The sequence below is a fragment of the Rattus rattus genome, chromosome 1 (genome assembly GCF_011064425.1).
Source record: "Rattus rattus isolate New Zealand chromosome 1, Rrattus_CSIRO_v1, whole genome shotgun sequence".
Taxonomy (NCBI): Eukaryota; Metazoa; Chordata; class Mammalia; order Rodentia; family Muridae; genus Rattus; species Rattus rattus.
Window position 1 is genome coordinate 165969867 of NC_046154.1, and position 20850 is coordinate 165990716.

The following is a 20850-nucleotide window of genomic DNA, read 5'->3' on the forward strand; positions in this document are numbered from 1 at the left end:
ACAGTCTGCTAGGTTCCCTGAATGCGAGGGTCTCATCTAGCTGTAGTGGAAGCTAAGAAGTGATGCTCGTGTAGTCCTATGAACTACGCAATAGACCTTATGTGGCTTGCACTGAATCTGACTCTGATACCCTTTTCTGCTGAGGATGCACTGAATTTTTACTAGAGATGCACCAAGGGGGAAAGATGGTGTGGCAGAGGCCAGAGGGAAAGCAGAGGCCGGGTAGCTGAGGACACCAGGCTGAACTGGGCACCAAGGCTTGCTCTCCTAAACGTCCCAAGGAAGTGGCACTCACTGGGCCCGTCATCCTGCAGGTGGCGTGCTCATGGCATCCCCCGTTGACACCGTCTGCACAGGGGTCTATCTCTGTGCAGCTGTAGCCATCCCCCTTGTAGCCCTTCTTGCAGCTGCAAGAGACTTGGGTGCCCTTCTGGGAGCACTTGGCGACCTTCGCACAGCCCCCATTGTTCTGTTTGCAGAAGTCCACAACTGCAAGAGAAAGGGCGGAGGGCTTCATGTGCCACCGTCCAGGGCTTTCTGTCAGCCTCTTAACAGTGGATGGATAGAGCAGACGTCATACGTCCATGTCTCTGGTCCCCGTGATCTGTTGCCGCTCTACCAGCTTATATATGAGTCATGTCCTTAGGACACCTGACACACTTATCATATACTCATAAGGTAGCTTTGATAACAATTTTTTAGAATGAATTGGAGCTTTTGCTGTTAGGCCCCCTTCCCTCTCTCTCTCCTCTCCTCCCCTGCTCTGTGTGTGTGTATGTGTGTGTATGTATGTATGTATGTATGTATGTATGTGTCTATGTCTGTCCATGTCCGTGGTCCTGGTTAACTTGACACAGCCTAGAATCATTTGAGTGAGTCTCAGTTGAGGGACTGAACAGATCCAGCTCTGATTGACTTGTGGCCATGCCTATGAGAGAATGTTTTGATACATGGTTAACATGGGAGGGTGCCATCTTAGTCCACTGTGGGTGCCACCATCCCTATGCAGGTGGGTCTGGACTACAAAAGGGCAGGCAGGACAATATCTATCATTTTTGAGTCTTGCTCACGGAAAACTTCAGAAAATACACGAGGTTGAGACTGCTCACCACGCCCCTTCTTCTTCTGTTGTAAACAGAGTTGTACGTGGAATGTGTTATGGCCTGTCTACGGGATGGTGGTACTTCTCAGTTCTCCTGCAGTGTGGTGTGACATATGGTGAGTGTCAGAAGATCTGATTTTTGCCAATTTAAAGGGATGGAGGTTTGCCTCCTCCTTTCCCTTCTCCATCCCAGCCTACATGTGCTAGCTCTGAAGGCTCTTCGAATTCTTATATAAAAGACGGAATATACGTTTTCTTGGTTTGTGCACCTTTAAACATGAGACTCTGTGCCAGGCACACCCCTAAACCACTTGTCGCTGGCAGCGCTGATGCTGGCTGTAGCTCAGTGGCAGAGCGCTTGCCTAGCGTTTGAAAGGCTCTGGGTTCCCTCTCACTGGCAGACAGGGTAATGGGGCCGGAAGATATGTAATCTTCAGGCTTCACGTTCCCATCTTAATGCTGTATTCAGCTTCTGCATTTTCCAAGCAAGACTGATTACTTGTTGAGTTAGAAAAAAAAAAAACCTATGAAATACAAGTATATCTTGTTTTGCAAAGCAATTTAAAAAATTTAAAACTGTGGCCTGGGAGGTAGGCGGGGCAACTCTGAGCAAACCACTGAGGAAAAGAGTCCTAGAGAGGACAGGCATTGTCACAGAGGCCCAACAGTGGAAGGGTCAGGATGCAGCCCAGCCTGTGTGACCTCACCCTGCTCCTCTCCCATGCCTGCTCCTGTTTCCCGAGTAAACAGAGGACTGACCTGTGCACGTGAGTCCGTCACCTTCGTAGTTCAAGTTACACACACACGTGTTGTTCTCCATACAGGTGGCGTGCACGGAGCAAGCAGGTGTGCACACTGGAATCACAGCTGTGAAGACAGAGGTCTCCCTTCACCCTGCGCCCCACTGTGTCGTGTCAGTCTCACCTATTCGCTCTCCCAGGACTCTTCAGGTGTTTCTTAAGTGGCAAAGAGGGGGGATGGTTGCTAAGGACGCTCCCTCCTAGCTGAGTCTAAGATATGTCTGCAAAGCCGTTCAGATTATAACGCACAGGCTGCCTTAGTGGTTTAAAACTTTATCCCCCCAAGCTTGCAAGCAGGTATGAACCTGTCCGACAAACTCTTTTGCCCCAAGAACATGGCTACCAGGCAGAGGAGGTTAAACTGAAGAGAAATTTCACTGTTTTTCCAGGACACTGCTGAGCTGGGGAGAAGTCTGGCACTCTGGTGATCGGATGGGGCTGTGGTTAGCACAGGCAACCTGCAGCTGTTGGGTGGGTAGGCAGGGATGGAAGCGAAGTCAATCATAGTGTTAGAGCTGCTGAAGCCTACCCAAGAGCCCAGTGACGCTCTTGACTCCAGGAAGGAGGAAAGGCCACTGATTTAAGCAGAATAATTTGACCTTTTACAGCATAGAGACTTCGGTTTCAGAAAAGCATGGATCAAGACTGTGACGGTGAGGACAACCACAATAGTAACGGAAGCAACTGTGATGGATCCGGCAGAGACAAACACCGGCCCTTCAGAGTAGTGCCGGCAACCCTTCCCTTGTAGAGTGTACTGTACTTTCTACAGATGAGCAAGGTGACTGTGGGCTGTCCAAGGCCATTCATGCGGTAAGTAGCAGAATCAGGGACCACATCCTGATCTCAGGACGCCAGAGACTGACACCAGTTGCCTGACACCACTTGATTTCTGTCATCATGCACTTGGTTGGGTCTGAGTTCCACCATAATGAGACATCCCCACTGCATGTAAAACTTTTTACCAAGTTTCCTTCCGACCCACCAACCTCCAGAAATCCAGGCCACAGTTCAAACCACTGTTTACATGTGGAGGTGGGAGCACCCACAGTCTACAGGTGGAGGTGGGGACACCTACAGTTTACAGGTGGAGGTGGGAACACCCTCAATGTTTACAAGTGGAGGTGGGAACACCCTCAGTGTTTGCAGGTGGAGGTGGGAACACCCACAGTCTACAGGTGGAGGTGGGAACACCCACAGTCTACAGGTGGAGGTGGGAACACCCACAGTCTACAGGTGGAGGTGGGAACACCCTCAGTGTTTGCAGGTGGAGGTGGGAACACCCACAGTTTACAGGTGGAGGTGGGAACACCCACAGTTTACAGGTGGAGGTGGGAACACCCACAGTCTACAGGTGGAAGTGGGAATACCTACAGTTTACAGGTGGAGGTGGGAGCACCCTCAGTGTTTGCAGGTGGAGGTGGGAGCACCCACACTGCTTACATGTGAAGGTGGGAATACCCTCACTGTCATTTTCCCAGCTATCACTCAGATTCCAGTTTACTTGCCTTCTCTCAATAGACTCCCCTCGAGCCAAAGGCTGCCAGTGACTGGCCATTCCCCAACTGACCTGTGGGAGTGTCACAGAAACGGCCTGTCCACCCTGTTTCACAGAGGCACTCCCCAGAGCCTGTGATCCCCTCATCACACTGTCCATGCTCGGAGCAGCTGCAGGCTGTAAGAGAAATCAGTAATGAGGGACGGCACTGTCAGCGTGAGGGTCACCAGGCTTCTACTGCAGTCATTGCTTTCCCTCAGAATTCCCAAAATCCACAGGCCAGAGCATGGGAAGCTCATGATAGGTAAGGCTGTGTTTTCGTATGGCTGAACATGTGATGATAAACGTCACAATGCTGTATCACAGAAATAGAGTGCCGTGGGGCACGTCACAGAACAGATGGGGGGGGCGACTTCATTGGAGGAATCTATTTAAAAAGACAATTCAAAGCCGCACACCAATTCTGCTGCCTACTGTTTACTGTTTCAGTATGGAGTGCCAGCCCTAGCTGCTATCACCAGTGCTGGCCTCCCGGCTGCCCCAGCCTCTATGCATGGCTGCTGCAGCCTCCCCAGTGGTGGCCCTGTCTCAGCACTTGCTCTCCTACTGTGTGAACTCCACAGGGCTATTACAGCGATCCCTTGTAATGTGTTCACAACAGTCCTCTGCTCCCAACCCCTCACTGGCCGCTTTGCCCGTCACACTTAGAACAGACACTGATCAGTTTCCTCTGGTCTAGAGTTCCCTATGTGCGCTGGCTCCTGGTGACCTCCAGGCTTCCTTTCCTTCCTCTCTCCCCCTTCCTTACCCACTCTTGCTGTTTCTGGCAGGTCAGGGCCAGGCCCACTTGCCTAGACCTCTGTGTTTGTTTTCCTCCAGAAAAGCCACTTTGGTTTGCGCATGAGGATGGTGGCCATTGCGATGTTAACTAACTGAAATCCAAACCCCAGTTCCTCATCACAGTTCTGAGAGCTCAGCGGCCCTGTGTGCTGACTGATGACGTCCTCAGCATTGCTGCAGGGTCTGTCTGCCGGCTCTTGATACTCCTGCAAGCTTAGATTCTCTTGTTCAGATCTGTTACCTGCTTGCAAACCTACACAGCTTTTATAACTTTCCATTTCTCTACCCTCTTTGATGAGGGCCGGATTGTCCCTATACCCCTCCAACCTCTGTACCCCTGAACCATAGGTTAGTTTCAAGTAGGCAAGTGCATCGCTTAATCTCTTCCCACTTTGGTTCCTTTATCAACATCAGTTCCTACCTCCGAGGTTATGCTATGAATTGAATGGAAACCTGTATGCGCCTGGCACATGATGGGTACTTGATGAATGCCGGTAGTCACCATGTGTGTGCAGGATTCAGTGAGTGGGTGTGGCTCAGCCACTGTTCCTGGGTGACTTCAGGGGCTGTGAGTTTCTAGAAGCTAGGCTCTTTCAAGGGACTACATCCAAGGAGGGAAAAGATGTATGGGGAGCAAGTAGGTGGGAGAAAAATTACTTCTAGGTCAAGTGGGTGGTGGGGATGAGGACAGGGAACATACAGGGGGCAAACAGGCTAACAAAGGCAAGAGGCCACATACGCTGACAGTCAGGCCCAAATCTCCCATCCCAGCAGAGCTCGCAGGCTGTCCCGTTGAAGCCGGTGTGGCATAGGCACTGTCCCATGGGTGTGTACAGATCGCGGCACATGCCCCGGTTGTTACATGGTGTATCTGGTCCTCCAGGGCAGGCTGGAAGGAAAGGAAACATCAGTGAGTGCACGCGGTCTCCAAGACCAGGGCCCAGCATCGCTGTAAACACACTGTTAATTCTGACACCTCTCAGTGCTCCTGGGGGGGTCAGCGCACATACAGGGTGAGCCACTGGCATTCGGGACCCGTGTTTCGAGTGTCTGATTTGATTCCACCTCGACAGGGCCATGGGCTGTATGCTGTAACCGGGGCCTGGATTTGAGGAGGCTTGGACCAAGTGGAGAACCTGGTCTGAGCTTTAGTTCTTTGTAGTTCTAAGTGTTAGTGGCTATGACAATAGTGACCATGACACGGGGCCAGCTTGACCTATACCACACCATTACTGGCACTGAACTTGCTATGCTGCCAAGGTTTAACTTGAATATTTGATCCTCCTGCCTCCACTTCCTGAGTGCTGGGGTTACAGGTATGTGCCCTCACACCTCGTATGCTGTGCTGGGAATTGAACCCAGGGCCTTGTGCGTTCCAACTGAGCTGCAGCTCCACTCTGAGAGCATCTTAAAAGTCTACAGGGATAAACAAATGTAAAGGTTTCTAATGGTCTTTTAGTGCTCCACATTTTAATGATGGAGACTGGGAGCTGGGTGACTGCATCCAGCCCAGCGTGTTCCTGCAGACCAATGATTCTCAATCCGTGGGTTCCTGACATCTTTGGGGGTTGGGGACTGGGTTTCACAGAGGTCCCATTTCAGCTATCCTGCAAATCAGATATTTATATCATGATTCATAACAGTAGCAAATTACAGCTATGGAGTAGCAGCGAGCATAATTTTATGGTTTGGGGGGTCACCACAACGTGAGGAACTATGTGAAGAGTCACACAGCATTAGGAAGGTTGAGAAACCCTGCTCTAGACCATGAGTGGAACACACAAGGCAGGAGGACCATCATAGCTTATTCTTAACTTTCCTGAGCTGCTATTTCCCATCTATTAAAGGGACCGGCAGTGCGGTCAAAACTATGTACCAGCCAGCACATGTGAGTATTCAACGATGTGCCTATGATGTGCCTACTTAGAGCAAAGCCCAGCAGATGGGGCGTGCTTTGTAGGCCTTTGTTAGGCATTGCTGCTGGTGGATTAGTCAGTAGGAGTTGTACCAAGGTTTCCAAATGGAGATCAAACTCCCTTTGACAAGGAGCCAAAGAAGCCAGGATGATGCTATGCCCCCGTAACTGTGGACTTTAAGGGAACCGTGGTCCACAAAACTGTATCAGGCCATCGCTGTTCGAAGAGAGAATCATGCCAAAGCGCTTACACAGGCATGCTTCCCCACGTGACAGACACGGTACGGAGACCACAGTGGATAGATAATAGGGCATGTATTTTAAAGCACCAGGGGGAAATGCCTGTGATCTAATTTTATTGGGTTTGTTTGTTTGTTTGTTTGTTTGTTTTTATATTTCTGCAGTACTGGGAATTAAGCCCAGGGCCTTATGCATGCTGGCCACATGCTACTAGGAACCATATCCCAAGCCTTTTTATTCTGAGGCAGCGGCTAAGTGACCCAGGCTGCTCTTGCCTGTCCTTACTCCATGGCTCAGGGAGGCCCTGAGCTTGTGTCCTCTGGCTTCAGCCTCCTACCTTGCTGGATTACAGGCCTGTGCTTCAGCCCAGATGTGGCCCGACTTTAAACATGAAAGTGGATGCTCACATGGGATCTCCGTAAACTCAAAACACGAAGAGAGACGAACGCACGACTGTTCAGTGAGCTGGGCTTAGGCCTGGGAACCATGAGGGTGGAGTTTCCCTGCCTCCTTAGAACTTGGGTACTTTAAAAAGCACAGCCTGCCCACACCCCTTTAGAAAGGCAAGAAGGAGCAACCTCACCCTGACAGTCTGGCATGAAGTAACCATGGCAGCACCTGGGGGTTTGGATCACCAGGGTGCACAGGTTCTGGCAGCCTTCCACGTTCCTCCTGAAAGGTAACGGGTTGTAGATACACCTCTTCTTCACGCCCTGGAGGGGAAGAGAGGAGACCTGCAGTTGCTACCTTCCTCCACTGGGCTGGGCTGCTGGGGCTCCAGCGCCTCCCTAGTGGAGGGTATTGGTACTACCAAGGTTAAGAGGGGGATGTTCAAGGGAGGCAGGCCAAGAGTGAATGGGCGGAACGGGAGCCCTGAACTCAACCTTGGAGCTGTTTGCAAATGGAGTGCTTCCTTGGAGATGGTGTGGAGAGGCAAGTTCCCATCACACCATCCTCAGCAAGGAAGGGGTGAGATTCACTGTAGGAGTGACTCTGTGTGTGTGTGTGTGTGTGTGTGTGTGTGTGCATGCGTGCGTGCGTGCGTGTGATTGTAGGCTTTACCATTGAATCCACAGCCAAGTTCTTGACTACAGAATGAGTAATTTGAATAATACTTGATGAGCATTGACTCTGTGCCAACCACTTAGATACACCAGATCTACCTCTGCATCTGAAGTTGTGTGCTTTCCTAACGACTACAGATCATTGCTCGTCCACTGCCCCCTGCAGAGGCAACACTGGCAAGCCATCTAACTTGCCGAAGACTGCTACAACCTGTCCCCACACCCATGGACTCAAGACTGATAGTCTTGGCCGTGACTGTACACGGCTTCCCGTCTTAATTCCCAGCTTTGCTTCTTAACTGCTGTGTGGCCTTGGCCTGAATGCCCTCTTTCTCTGAGATTCATTTCCTCCCCATAACATACACACACACATATGTATATCCCAGCATACGACAGATAGTAATATGCACCATTTTTATAACTGTAATAATTTTCTATTCTCTTCTAGGTATGTAATGTTATGAATTGCCAAGATAGTTCCTAGAAGTTGGGCAGTAAACTAACCAACTGCCTGGGCTGCAAACACTCATCTCACCACATGAAACACACGCACAGGCCCTTCCACATGTACACACACCACCCTGACCAGAAGACTGAGGTCTGAGAATGATACACATATGTTGGGGCCATACCACCCTGTATGAGTCTGTTCTTGTCTGAGAATGCAGCATCGCCCTGGCCCTCCAAATCACATGACTCATGCTTACCTTTGGTTTGCTCTTCAATGGGCATCTGGGAGTGAAGACGCAGCTCCCGCACTCCCCCTAGGGTGCAATGCGAGAGACCTTAATAGTGAGAATATTAGCAACTGCAAGGAGACGTTCCTGGCTAGTGTCTGCATGAGCTAATTAGGAACTCAATCTGGTAAGATGGTTTAGCCAGGAAAGTGTTCAATCCCATAAAATATTGGGCATGGTGGTGCATGCCTGTAGTCCCTGCACTGCAGGCCTGCTGTGTACTCAGTGCGCGCACACACGCACACACACACACACACACACACACACACACACACACACCCCACCCCTTAATCGTGATTAAGATATGGCTATGATGGAGATCGTATAAACACATACACTTCACTTTGCCCTGGAGAATTCTGAGGTCTGTCTTGGAGGCCCCTTTGAAATCAGTCCCCTGATATACAGAGCCGGGCCCAGGAAGTATGGTATGGGCACACTGTAGCAGTGGGGATGTGGGAACATGGGAATGCATTTTAAGTCAGCTGTGAGACTTCTGACCAAACGCTGATACGCTCTGAACTTTAGTTTTCAGAAGGCGCTGCACAGGGACAATACTTCTCGCTGCCGTTTGACCTCTGGGGAATTGTCGAGAGGAACTAACTAGCTGGAAAAAGGTGTATGGAGACATTCTACAAATTAAGAAAGTTACACCTGATACAGCAGGGGAAGAAACTTTCTTTCATCTCCTGTTTAAGATGGGATCCTAAAGCTGACTTATTTACTAGACTGAGAGATACCAGATGCTGACATGGTACAGTGACAAGCTCTCCTATGTCGTCACTTCCCCTTGGGTTTCCAAGTCTACACGGTAGAGGTGGGAGCAGCTACTGTATGGGGTTGCTCTGGGGTCAGAGGAGCACGGAGCAGAACAGCAGGAAGCTAGCATTCATCTGTAATTCCTGGCTGGACGAAGGAAGGGGAACATATTTTGTACGGTGGACATATTTTGCAGATTGGAGGGCCCACGACCCAGGATCTTTCAGTGTGGCAAACTGGATGAATAGGAAGTTGAATGAAGGTGTGTAGGGCATATATTATGTATGTATGTATGCATACATATTCCTATGTATACACACATTAATATGGAACCGTTTTTGTTAATTGCCAAGTATGTCATTAATATATGATGTAACCTGGTAGGAATTCAGAACAATGTTTGTTGAATGGATAAGTGAATGGATGGGTTTAAAAATGAATGGCACCATAGAAGGCTAGCATTTGGTATCCAAGCACTGCTTCCTTAGTGATGAGGGAATCATGGGTAGATGGTGGCTAACCAAGAACACTCAAGGCCTGCAACTGGCTAAGCAGATGCTTGTTGGTTCTGAGTTTGAAGAATGCCATCTATTGGCCCTCAGGTTTCCTGGGGCCTGGTCTCATCATGGCTCTTCCTTGGGGCCTATGTTGGATCACCAGGGCTGGTCTCTGGTACAAGGTTCTTGCCCTATTTTGTAGTTTTAGGACTGACCGGAATATCGAAGGTAGTAAAAGTGTCACATCGGCCACCTAGGGTAGGATCCATGAGTAGGCAGTCAATGCCATAGGCCACACCCACGTCAAACAAGAGTCCCCGTTGTATGATCCTGCACATTTGTTCATTTAGAAAGAGCTCACCCTGAGAGAGAGAGAGAGAGAGAGAGAGAGAGAGAGAGAGAGAGAGAGAGAGAATCAATAATCTCTTCCAAACTTGTTTTCCTCCCACAAGGTATAACGTGGCCAGCACCTACAAGGCCTAGAAAAGAGTGAAATAAATAAACTTGTAGGGTTTTACTGCATTTGTCATGAGAGCCTGGAATTTCAGGTGCATCAGGTGCCTCTTAGCCACTCCTGAAGGCGGTGACAGAAAAAGAGCTTGCAAAAACAATGCACCAAACACCTCAAGATACCTGAATGCCTCTCAGGATAGGAATGGTTGGGAAACAGCCTTCATGTCATGGGGTCACCCTCAACCCCAAGACATGATGGAGAAGGTTTTCTGTCATGTGATCACCCTCCCCTTTCCTGTCATGTGATCACCCTCCCCTTTCCTGTCATGTGATCACCCTCCCCTTTCCTGTCATGTGATCACCCTCCCCTTTCCTGTCATGTGATCACCCTCCCCTTTCCTGTCATGTGATCACCCTTCCCTTTCCTGTCATGTGATCACCCTCACCCCATGACACTCACGATGTCACTGCCAGTTCCACACCTCACACTCAGCTCCGAGCCTTGCAGGGTCTTCCAGGAAGCAGACCTGGGGAGGTCTGAGGCTAAAGCCTGAGGGAGAGAGGTAGCCGTGTTAACGTTTTCAGTGGGGCTAAAGGGCCAGAGGACTCATGCCAGCAAACCAAACTCAGATGGGTAACACAAGATTTCCTACGTGTTTGACTAACTCAAGCTAAAGCGGCAGTGAATGTAAAAAAAAGGTGAGGCATCCTACGACTTTCCGGGGATGGAGGCTTCTTCTGGAGGAACGGTCTATAAGGGCATCTGTGCTTGGGCATCCCGGACATCCTTGGGCTGTCTAGGTGTGTGAAGATGAGTGGAGTTAGATGGGAAAAGGTTCAGGGCATCTTTGTGGCCTGAAATGTGCTCCTTTAAAAGTCATAGCTAGTCATGGTGGCACACACCTTGATCACAACATTCAGGAGGCAGAGACAGGCAGACTTCTGAGTCCAAGGCTAGCCTAGTCTTGTCTACTCAGTGAGATCCAAGCTAGTTAGGACTACATAGTAAGACTCTGTTTCAAGAAAAAAGAATAACAAAACTATATAAAATCTTGATCCTAACGACCTTAGAATATGATCTTATTTGGGAGCGAGGTCTCTGTAAATATAGTTAGTAGTTAGGCAAGATGAAACGGTCCTGAAGTAGGGTGGGCTCTTAATATAAACGACATCCTTGGAAGAGGAGGCTACCAGAGGGTACACCGAGACACAGAGAGGGGACGGCGGTGGGAAGACGAAGGCAGAGTGCATGGATGCACAGCTAAGGATTGCCAGGGACCGCCAGAAACCACTAGCAGCCAGGGGAGACTCGGGCAAGAGACTCCTGCAGAGCCCCTCAGAGAAATGACCTTGCTACCTTGACAGAGGTTTAGCCTCAACCGCAGTGAGGGAATGACTATGCAGTCCCAAGGCTGTGGTGATTTGTGCAGACCCAGGAAGCCACCTGGACATTACGAGTGGACTGAAGTCAGGACACTGGCACCTTGGAGTGGAGCCTTGTCTCGGAGTGACAGATGTCCTCACTGAGGGCTGCCATTTCCCCATGTGATCTGGCTTTTTCTAGGACAGCTGCCTAGGTCCTGGGGCTGGTAACTGACTGCATGAAGATGAACCAGTCATTTGCTTAGGGATGTTGGCATCAGGAGCAGTAGAGACTGCCTGGAAAGGCTTGAGGGGGACCTTTGTCAGCTGCCATTCTGCCATGTGACATGGGAGTGTGCCGAGACAGTATACAGGTCAAGAGGGAGTGGGTGCTCTTGGGTGTGGGGTGTTGGTCCAGACAACAGAACCAGACCTGGTATACCTCAGTTAGCAACCAAGTATGGCAATCAGGGGAGGGCACAATGGGGGCAGAGAGGGTGAAGCTTCCCTCATCCCATGGATGGAAGGAGACTGTGGTGGTCTGAATAGGTATGACCCCCAGAGACTCGAGTGTTTGAAAGCTTGGCCCCTAGGGAGTGGCGATATTAGGAGGTGGAGCCTTGTTAGAGGAAGTGTGTCATTTTGGGGGTGGGATTTGAGGTCTCATGTTCAATCTCTGCCCAGTGTGGGACGCAGCCTCCTCCTGCTGCCTGCGGAACAGCTCTCAGCTCTCCCTCCAGCACCATGTCTGCCTGCATGCTGCCATGCTTCCCGCCATGATGAGAAGGGACAGGACTTCTAAAACCGTAAGGCAGTGTTTTCTAAGAGCTTCCATGGTCATGGTGTCTTTTCACAGCAATAAAACCCTAAGACAGGGACACGTGGTGAACCCCGGGTCTTGGGGCCTCCGTGCCAGTCCGTATATTTCCGTGGGACATTTTGAAGCCTACCTTGGAGTCTCGGATCACGTGGAACTTCAGGTAAGACTTCAGCTTGTCCTTGTTGTCTTGATTGAACAGGAAGTCCTGCTGCTCTGGGGGCAAGGCTTCCAGGGCTTTGTCCGTAGGCCAGAAGACAGTGACTGGGGTGTGGATGGAGTCAGTGATGACTGACAGCAAGCCTGAGTCCTGAAACACAGGGTACCGTCCTCTGGTTGCTGTGGGCACGCACCATGCAGTAAGGTCCCTCCCTGATATGCGAGCCAGTCTCTCCGTGACCCGGACAGTGGCGTGTCAGGTTCTGAAGGTTCAAGAGCTCACAGCTAGAAGATAGAGCACTGCACCCAACCATTCTGAACCCCATTTCCTTAGAAGGCAAGCCAGGAAGCCAAACTCTAGGCTTCTGTCAGTAGGAAAGTAAATTTCAATAAATATCATTATTGATACTACTTCTGTTCAAATATTTTAATATCTCATGACTAGTTTTTTTTCACCTCACATTTCATTAAAAAATCAACTCTCTACTGTACTGAGATATGTAGGTTTGCTTATAAAGCTTCTAGATAAAATTTACCCCAAAGAAATGCCAAGATGAACAGAAGTCATTTTGAACCTTACATGGTATGGTAACATCGCATGTATTGATTTTTTTCCCCTATGAGGTAAGCTTCATGACGTTCACTGAGAGATTTCCCAATTTACTCTAAAACTGTTCACCCAATTGTTGATCAGATACAGGGTGACTATGGAGTTCTGAGGATGGCACGGTAGACAAAGATTTCTCATTTATAACGTCCTTTGAAAGTCTCATTTAAAATGTACTGATTACATTTATTTGTCTGTATTTACTGAAGGCTGTGTGTGGAGATCAGAGGACAGCTTCTAGGAGCTGGTTCTTCTGCCCTGGGAATCCTCAGGATTGAACACGTCGGACCCCCCATTTCTAACAAGCTCCCTAGAGATTCTGAGACTTAGGTCTTTATGCAATTGAGGACCTAGTATGGGATGTGCTTTGTGGGGAACCCAGGTTCTTAGAGCTCTTTGGGAACTGGTCAGGGTAGGTTGTGCCTCTGGCAGGTAGAAACGCAGGCAGACCTAAGAAAGCAGAGTTTCAGAAGGGCTGTCCTCATGTCCTCAAGTCCTCGTCCCCCTTAGTGTGTTACCTGTATCAACTTGCTGAATTTGGTATATCCGTGGTTTGCTGCCACTGTAGTAAGATTTTGCTGCAAAGGCAAGAAAGGACATCAAACTTTTCATCCTTAAGTGTGAACAACCGTTTTGACAGTGCTGTCTACAAAGTTCCCTCTTGAGAACCGTGCAGGGAAAGACAGACGGTACATTCTCCACGACTGGGGGATGGCGCCTTCTGGAGGCGGCTACTCTCACTCGATAGACAAAACAAATCTAGTGTCGTAAGTAAGTTTGTTGTTTTGTGTTGGGCCACATTTGTGGCTCTCCTGGGACACGCATGTAGGTTGAACATGCCCTTCAGACAGTTTACCAGTACTTCAATACAACCCAACTGCTCACAATGGCGGTGAGACAGCGGGAGCTAACTATTGGCACACATAGCAGTTTTCTCCTGTCCAGGTTAGAAAGCTGGACACATTTCCCATACTCCCTTGCAGCTAGAAACCCATATGGCCGGTGCAGGACCAACAAACCCAAGATCTGTTGGTGAGAAGGAGCACGAGGAGGTGCACCTAGCAGGGACACTGGGGCATGATGGTGTGGATGTGAGTGGTTTCGTCTCTAGGGCCCTGCTGGTGAGGGAGGGAGGCTGTGTCAGTCGGATGGCCCTACGGTAGGATTAGAGGTCCTTTGTTTCAGGATTTTCTAGTTTGCTTTGCTCTCACCGGTGAAGCACTGAACTTAGACTGTGGCACCCAAAGGAGTCATTCATATCCCTGCTAGCTTAAGAGACTCCTTTCTATTCAGCCACCTGTGATGAAGGCAGGTGGCCAGTACTAAAAACCAAAACAAGGTTATTAAAACAACTGAATCTAACGCAAAACTAAAACTGGGCCGGGTGGCTGAGGCCTGTAACCCTAAGCTACTTGGGAGTCTGAGGCCGGAGAATGAGAAGTTAGAGGCCTGTCTGGGCTGCAGAGTGAGTTTAAGACCAGCCTAAGCAAATTAGCAAGACGCTGTCTCAAAACAGAAAGGAAAGGAGGCTGATTTCAGGAGGAAGGCACTTGCCTACCACGTACGAGGCCCTGGGTTTAATCCCCACTATGAAGAGAAGAAATAAATGCGTGGACAAAGAGTTAAAGCTTCTCTTTCTGTCCAGTAAGAAGCAGTTTCACTCCTGGGTTATTTTAGTGAGATCTAATTATCCACCTTCCCTTCCCTCTCCCCGCCTCCTTCCGTCTCCAAATCTATATATGACAACTTTCCCTCGTGGACACTAAAGGCAAATTTATAAAATTATTTATTTATATATTTTTTTTTTGTTAGGAGATAGGGTTTTACTATATTGGCAAGGCGGGCCTTAAACTCCTGGGCTAAGATAATACTCGTACTTGAACATGCGGAGCAGCGGGGCTGGGGCAGACATCACTGCCCCCGGCTGGAATCCATGTGTTGAGTTAAAGCAACCTCTGCCTGCTTATGCCTGCTAGGCTTGAAGCCACAGGATCACAAGGCTTCAAAAGGGATGCCTCCCACCAGACGTCAGATGAAGGAGGACGGCACAGACAGCACGAGTGGAAGGGTGACAGTGGGTTACCTACCAGAACCCTGCCCAAGGCATCTTTGGGGGTGATAAGCAAGTTTTTGGGAGACAGCAACTTGTCTATGACGTGGATGACGCCATTGGTGCTGATGATGTCACTGGACAGGACCTTCGCCTCATTGTTTATGAACACAGTGTCCTGAGGACAAAGGAGACCAGCGAAAAGGCATGAGCACAGAGGGACTCCCCAGCCCTTCCCTGCAGAACTATGGCTTCCCTTGTGTGCAGGGAAAGCCAAGTCCTCCTCCAAGGGCGGAGCCTGAAGGCCCATGTGACGTAAGCACATCATTTATTAAGATCCGCAAGGGAAATGGAGAGGAGAACGCAGTCTTCACCCATGAGGTTAGCAGCAAGTAATATATAATCAGACGACCTGGCTGGCTGCTTATAGCAACACGGTTCTGAAAGCCCACAGACTAGACAGCCCACAGCCGGCTTCTCATCACCGCGTCCTTGACACCGCCCGGCCCTCCATCTGTGCTGTCGGTAGCTGTCCTGCCTCTGAGTCTGAATTTCAACTCAACTGCCTTTTGCTACATGACTTTGGACAAGTTACTTGAACCTCTTTGAGCTCCGCTTCCGTATTTGGAAATTGGGGGGCAGCGGTGGTATTCACGTCTTGGGGCTGCTGCACCAACTGAATTGGTGCATGTAAATTCCTTAGCAATGCCTGACACCCAGAAGAAAATTCTCAGTGGTCAGCTGCTCTCACTGCAGCAGTCATTCTAGGCAAGGGAAGCCAGATGTCTGGAGAACAAGGACCAGCTCCCTCCCGAGGGGGCTGCTCTCACCTGAGAGACAGAGATGGAAACTGGCTCTCCTTGGAGGGTCGTGGCACTTGTGGTCACTTTTAGGTTGTCCAGCAGTAGCTGCTGGCAGCCCACCACGTGATATCGAAGAACCTGGGACATGAGGCCCTGCTGATCCCAGTCTTTAATCTGGAAGAGAGGCCAAGGGAGGTTGGTCAGAGGCAGGAGCCTGCGGCTAGAACCTCCTTTTTGCTCTCCTCTTTTCCACACTCTGAGGAGCTAGTGCCAGGCCTGGTTTGTGTTGGGGCCACAGGGAGAGTCTGGGTCAGGGAGGGCAATAAGAGGAGGTGGTGGAGCCACAGGGGCCTCTAGCCCAGCTCATCACAGCGCTGCTTGAAGGATACCAGTGTTCTACAAGGCTCTGCAGAAACTAATTTTCTTGGGAAACATGCTGGCAGAGACCATGGGAGGGTCTCTCCTAGAGAGAGCACTGGAAGACACTGTGATACATTTCTACTAGGATTCAAGAAACAAAGAATACCATTATGAAGTCACTATAATAAAAAGACCAGGAAACATAGCTTAACTCCTTTGAGGCTTTAAGTTAAAACAACCAAAGGTCAAATGACTTCAGACATTATTCTTGTGTCCTTGATTTGCTGGTACCCAAAACATAAACTCAGAGAAAGGGGCAGTGTGCATAGCGGCTAAGAACAAGCCCCTCCTCAAACACCTTCCAGCAATGGGACGTGGGCAAAGTTACTTCCCTCAGTATTCTCTACTGTAAAATGGGGATAACACTCAGCTACAATTCTGACTGAGAGAAAGCCAAATACATGTGGGCCAGGTCCAATTCTCAGAGTAGTTATCAATATAGGTGTAGTTATCGATATCTAGTTATCAATATCTTTATAGGCAATGTGACACAGGGACACAGTGATCGATAGAACATAAAGGCTCTGATAAGTCCTGCAAGTCAAGAACCTATTTAAGTTCTCCCAATTCAGCACGTACTCTGCATATCTATTCCCCCTCCCCCAAGTCTGTAGAGAGTTTCGATCACTTGATTACTTGAGACTTCTCCAACTTTCACCTCTGTTTAGGCGTGCCTTTAGAACGTTTCCGGCTAGTGGTACCCCAAACCCAAATGCCTTCCCGGGCAGGGGTCTTCATATAGACAAGCAGCCCCTTCTATTGCTGGTCAGCTCTCCCCGAGACTAAATCTCTTGTCCACAGCCATCACTGTGGTGGCTTCTGAGGCCGTTCCTTTGCCTAAGCCTTTCTGGAGTCCCCGCCTCCTGCTCACCCGGGGCTCATGATTGAAGGAGCTAGACAAAGGCGCGAACACGGTGAAGGGGCCAGGTCCAGCAAGCTCTCGGACAGCATGCTCCTGCAAGAAGGGACGTGGGGCCATATGTCACTCTTTCATAGACAAAGCATAGCAGCCTCCTCCCTCGCAGACACAGGCTGAGGCTCAAAGCTAGTCAGAGTCCGTGTTTTTGTCTCAGACCCAGATTCTGTACCATCAAAATTAATCTATTTTTTCTAATTAAAAATTAATGTGTGTCTGTTAGATTAATCAATTTGAAATCAGACTACCAAGATGATAACAGCTCTTCCATAACTCCCATCAAAGATGACTCGGGCCTCTCTTCCCCATGTGACTGGTTATATCCTGCGATAGTCACATGACTATAACAACCAATCAAAGATGGCTCCTGCCTCTCCCTTCTACGTGACTGGCCGTACCCTGTGATAATCACGTGACCGCATCCAGCTGCCTTCTTGTCTTCCTAGGATTGTAGGGCTGCCACAGTGTTTGCTCCTAGCCTCTCAGGTCTCATTCTTCGTTGCATCTGGGATTTACGTGGAGGCTTCCCAGGTCAGCATGCTTTCTCCTAGCTAGCCATCCCACTGTGAGACTTAATCTCGACTGTCAACGTAGTTGGGAGATTGAGAAGCACACAGCTGAGTGTGCCTTTCTCACAGATAGAGGCGACTCTAAGGTCTGACCTAACAGACATGTTACTTCTTCCAGGGATTCACGATGCGCTGGAGGTGTAAGACAGGAGGTGGGGCTGGGCTGAACAAGAGAGCTTCCCTGGGAGGTATATCCTGCCCCGCTTCTTCCGGTATGCCTAGCCTGTGTTCTCTGCTTCCCGTCAACCAGGCGGCATATAAAAGGACTGCTCGCCACCCCACTTCTCTGTCTCTGTTCTCACATGTTCTCGACCATCTCTCCCTTCCCATTTCTGTCCTCCTCTGTCCCCATTTTCTCTGCCCTCATGGCTCTGCTTCCGCCTCTGCCTCTACCCCTTCTCCACATCCTCACTCCATCCCTTCCCCCAAATAAGTCTCCTTTAACCAGATCGGTTGCATGGCGTGACTTCCCAGGGGACACCTTGGCATGGGCCCTCCAGGTAGTCCCTTGCCGCACTATATTTCATAGCGCCTAGTCCTCAGCGACCCACGCAGGTCGAGCCCCACTCTCGGTCAGAGCCCTATTAGGATGAGCTCCTTAGTCTTTCCCTCTGTACTTTCATTGTGCCCTTTACAGTCGCAAACGTTAACAGTTCACAGACGGCCAACAACTGGGCTGGCACAGGAAACCCTAGTTCCAAACTTTCTTCTGCCCTTCCTGACTTGGGAGGCTACAGTTTTATCTAATACCTTTAGACATGTTGACCTATGTATGCGTACACACATACCTATATATACCCACATCTAGTTCAATTTATAAACACAAAACACATAGATACACACACACACACACACACACACACACACACACACACACACACACACGCATACTCACACACACACTGGTGGTGGGGATTGAATCCAGGGCCTGGCACACGTCTTACCTGCAACTGGAAGAAGTACTGGGACGTCGAGGGGTTCTTGGGAAGTTCCTGCAAACAAGGACAGGAAAACGTCAACATTCGAACCGCGAGTTACATACAGGAGCACAGAGTTGTGCTGGGACAACTTGTCTGCAGGAAAGCCAGGTGATGGCTCTCCTCCTGCCTCACCTAGGGGCTTGTGATCGGTGCTTGGAATGACTGAGCAGCACACCGAGTCTGCAGAACATTATACGCATTTTGAATGGAGCTCAAATCTTCACAAAATACACCAAATATAGCTGAAATCTTGTAAAGGTCAGGTATTGTTTATGGCAGAATTGGCCTCCCTGACATCAAAAATGCTTGGGTCTCTATTTTCTGAGTTTATCATAGCACCTCTTCCTCTATCTGCAGTGTAGGCAGATGGGGGAGGGCATAAGTGTACACACACACACACACACACACACACACACACACACCCCATACATCTCCCCACACACTACACACACCATACAGCCCCATATACTACACACACAAACACACACACACACACACACACACCTCACCATACCTCTCCATACACTACACACACACATACCATACACTCCATATGCCTACATATACCACAAACATACCACAAATATACCACACACATTTCATATAACACATACCCCCATACACCACACACACACACAGACACGCATGCATACACATACACAAACACACATCCCATATACCAACACACACTCCATATACAACACATCCCTACACCCTCTCCACTCTCACCCCACATACATCCTAGACAACACACACACACACACACACACAAACACCCCTCAAATACCCCCATAATTCCAGACACCACATACATATACCATATACCAAACACACATACACACCTATATCATCTCTCACATACCTCATAGACAACACATACACTATATACACACACATACAGAGAAGCATACATACATCCCCATACATCACAAATATACACACATGTCACATACTTCATATATAACATATACATCATATAGCACACATACACATATGTACACACATGCACACAGAAACATATATATACCACATATATATATCTTATATACACACACCCATCATACACTACACATACCATGTACCACAGATACACTATATACAACACACATACACACCATACCATATACCACATATGCATACACCATATACTATACACACCATGCACCACATACACCACACCATATTCCATATATAGACACATACACCATACACTATATACTATACACACACACACACACACACACACACTATACACTACCCACACCATATACCACAAATGCCATACACTATATACCATACACAGACATACACATTGTATATCATATACACCATACCCAGTATGCTACATACATACACACACACACACACACACACACACACACACTCCATATTCCTTACATACATATATCACATGTGATACACACCACTCATACCATCCACTGAATACCACATACATATACCATACATATATTACACATTACAAACACACCATCCACACACCATGCCACACATTCACAGGCCACACATAGTATGTCATACATAGTCACCATGCTCCATATACACATGTCACTCCACACACCATTCACCATACTCATACTACATCACATACATGACCTCAGTCACCTCAATCTGCACATCACACATAGCACACACATCACACATGCCACACACACCACACATACCACACACACCACACACACACACACACCACACACACCACACACACACACACGCACACACACCACACACATCACACATACCACACACACACCACACACATCACACATGTCACACACACCACACACATCACACATGTCACACACACCACACACACCACACACACCACACACACCAACCCAGAGTTTCAGCATTCCTGCATGCTCTGTGCTCCTGATATTATCACAGTATTAAATTTTGTAATAACTTGATAGGGTTGGTGTCCTATATCATTTTCTTTTCCAGATCCAAAGTGATGCATAGGAAATGACATCACAGACAAGGGGATGCCTCAGTCGGTCAAGCCTTTGTCCAGGAGGAAGCCTGGAGATCTGGGTTCGACACCCTGAACCCACGTAAAGAAGAGAATTGACTCCATACAACTGTCCTCTGACTTCCAAGCATGTTTACCAACATTCAGCCACTCCCCAATAAGAAATAAAAACATACTATTAAAAATACCAAGGAGGAAAAGTGACATTGCTCTGCGTCACAGTGCTACTCCTGGGCAGAGGTCAATTCCAAACCCAGATGTTTCTGACTGCA

The 20850-nt window shown here is 48.9% G+C and overlaps 1 protein-coding gene across 2 annotated transcripts in view; it reads right to left on the bottom strand.

Annotated features, from left to right (window-relative positions):
* Stab2 (stabilin 2) overlaps window positions 1-20850 on the bottom strand; it is a 179249-nt gene that overhangs the window by 14320 nt on the left and 144079 nt on the right. For both annotated transcript variants that reach the window (XM_032910792.1, XM_032910783.1), the window contains exons 46-59: window positions 18553-18600; window positions 16995-17078; window positions 15731-15877; window positions 14938-15078; window positions 13369-13428; window positions 12218-12394; window positions 10366-10455; window positions 9668-9814; window positions 8167-8223; window positions 6979-7108; window positions 4980-5129; window positions 3473-3577; window positions 1862-1969; window positions 296-489 (exon numbers count right to left, since the gene is read on the bottom strand). In XM_032910792.1, coding sequence (XP_032766683.1) covers window positions 296-489; window positions 1862-1969; window positions 3473-3577; window positions 4980-5129; window positions 6979-7108; window positions 8167-8223; window positions 9668-9814; window positions 10366-10455; window positions 12218-12394; window positions 13369-13428; window positions 14938-15078; window positions 15731-15877; window positions 16995-17078; window positions 18553-18600 — 1638 coding nt within the window. The remainder of the gene's footprint in view (window positions 1-295; window positions 490-1861; window positions 1970-3472; window positions 3578-4979; window positions 5130-6978; window positions 7109-8166; window positions 8224-9667; window positions 9815-10365; window positions 10456-12217; window positions 12395-13368; window positions 13429-14937; window positions 15079-15730; window positions 15878-16994; window positions 17079-18552; window positions 18601-20850) is intronic.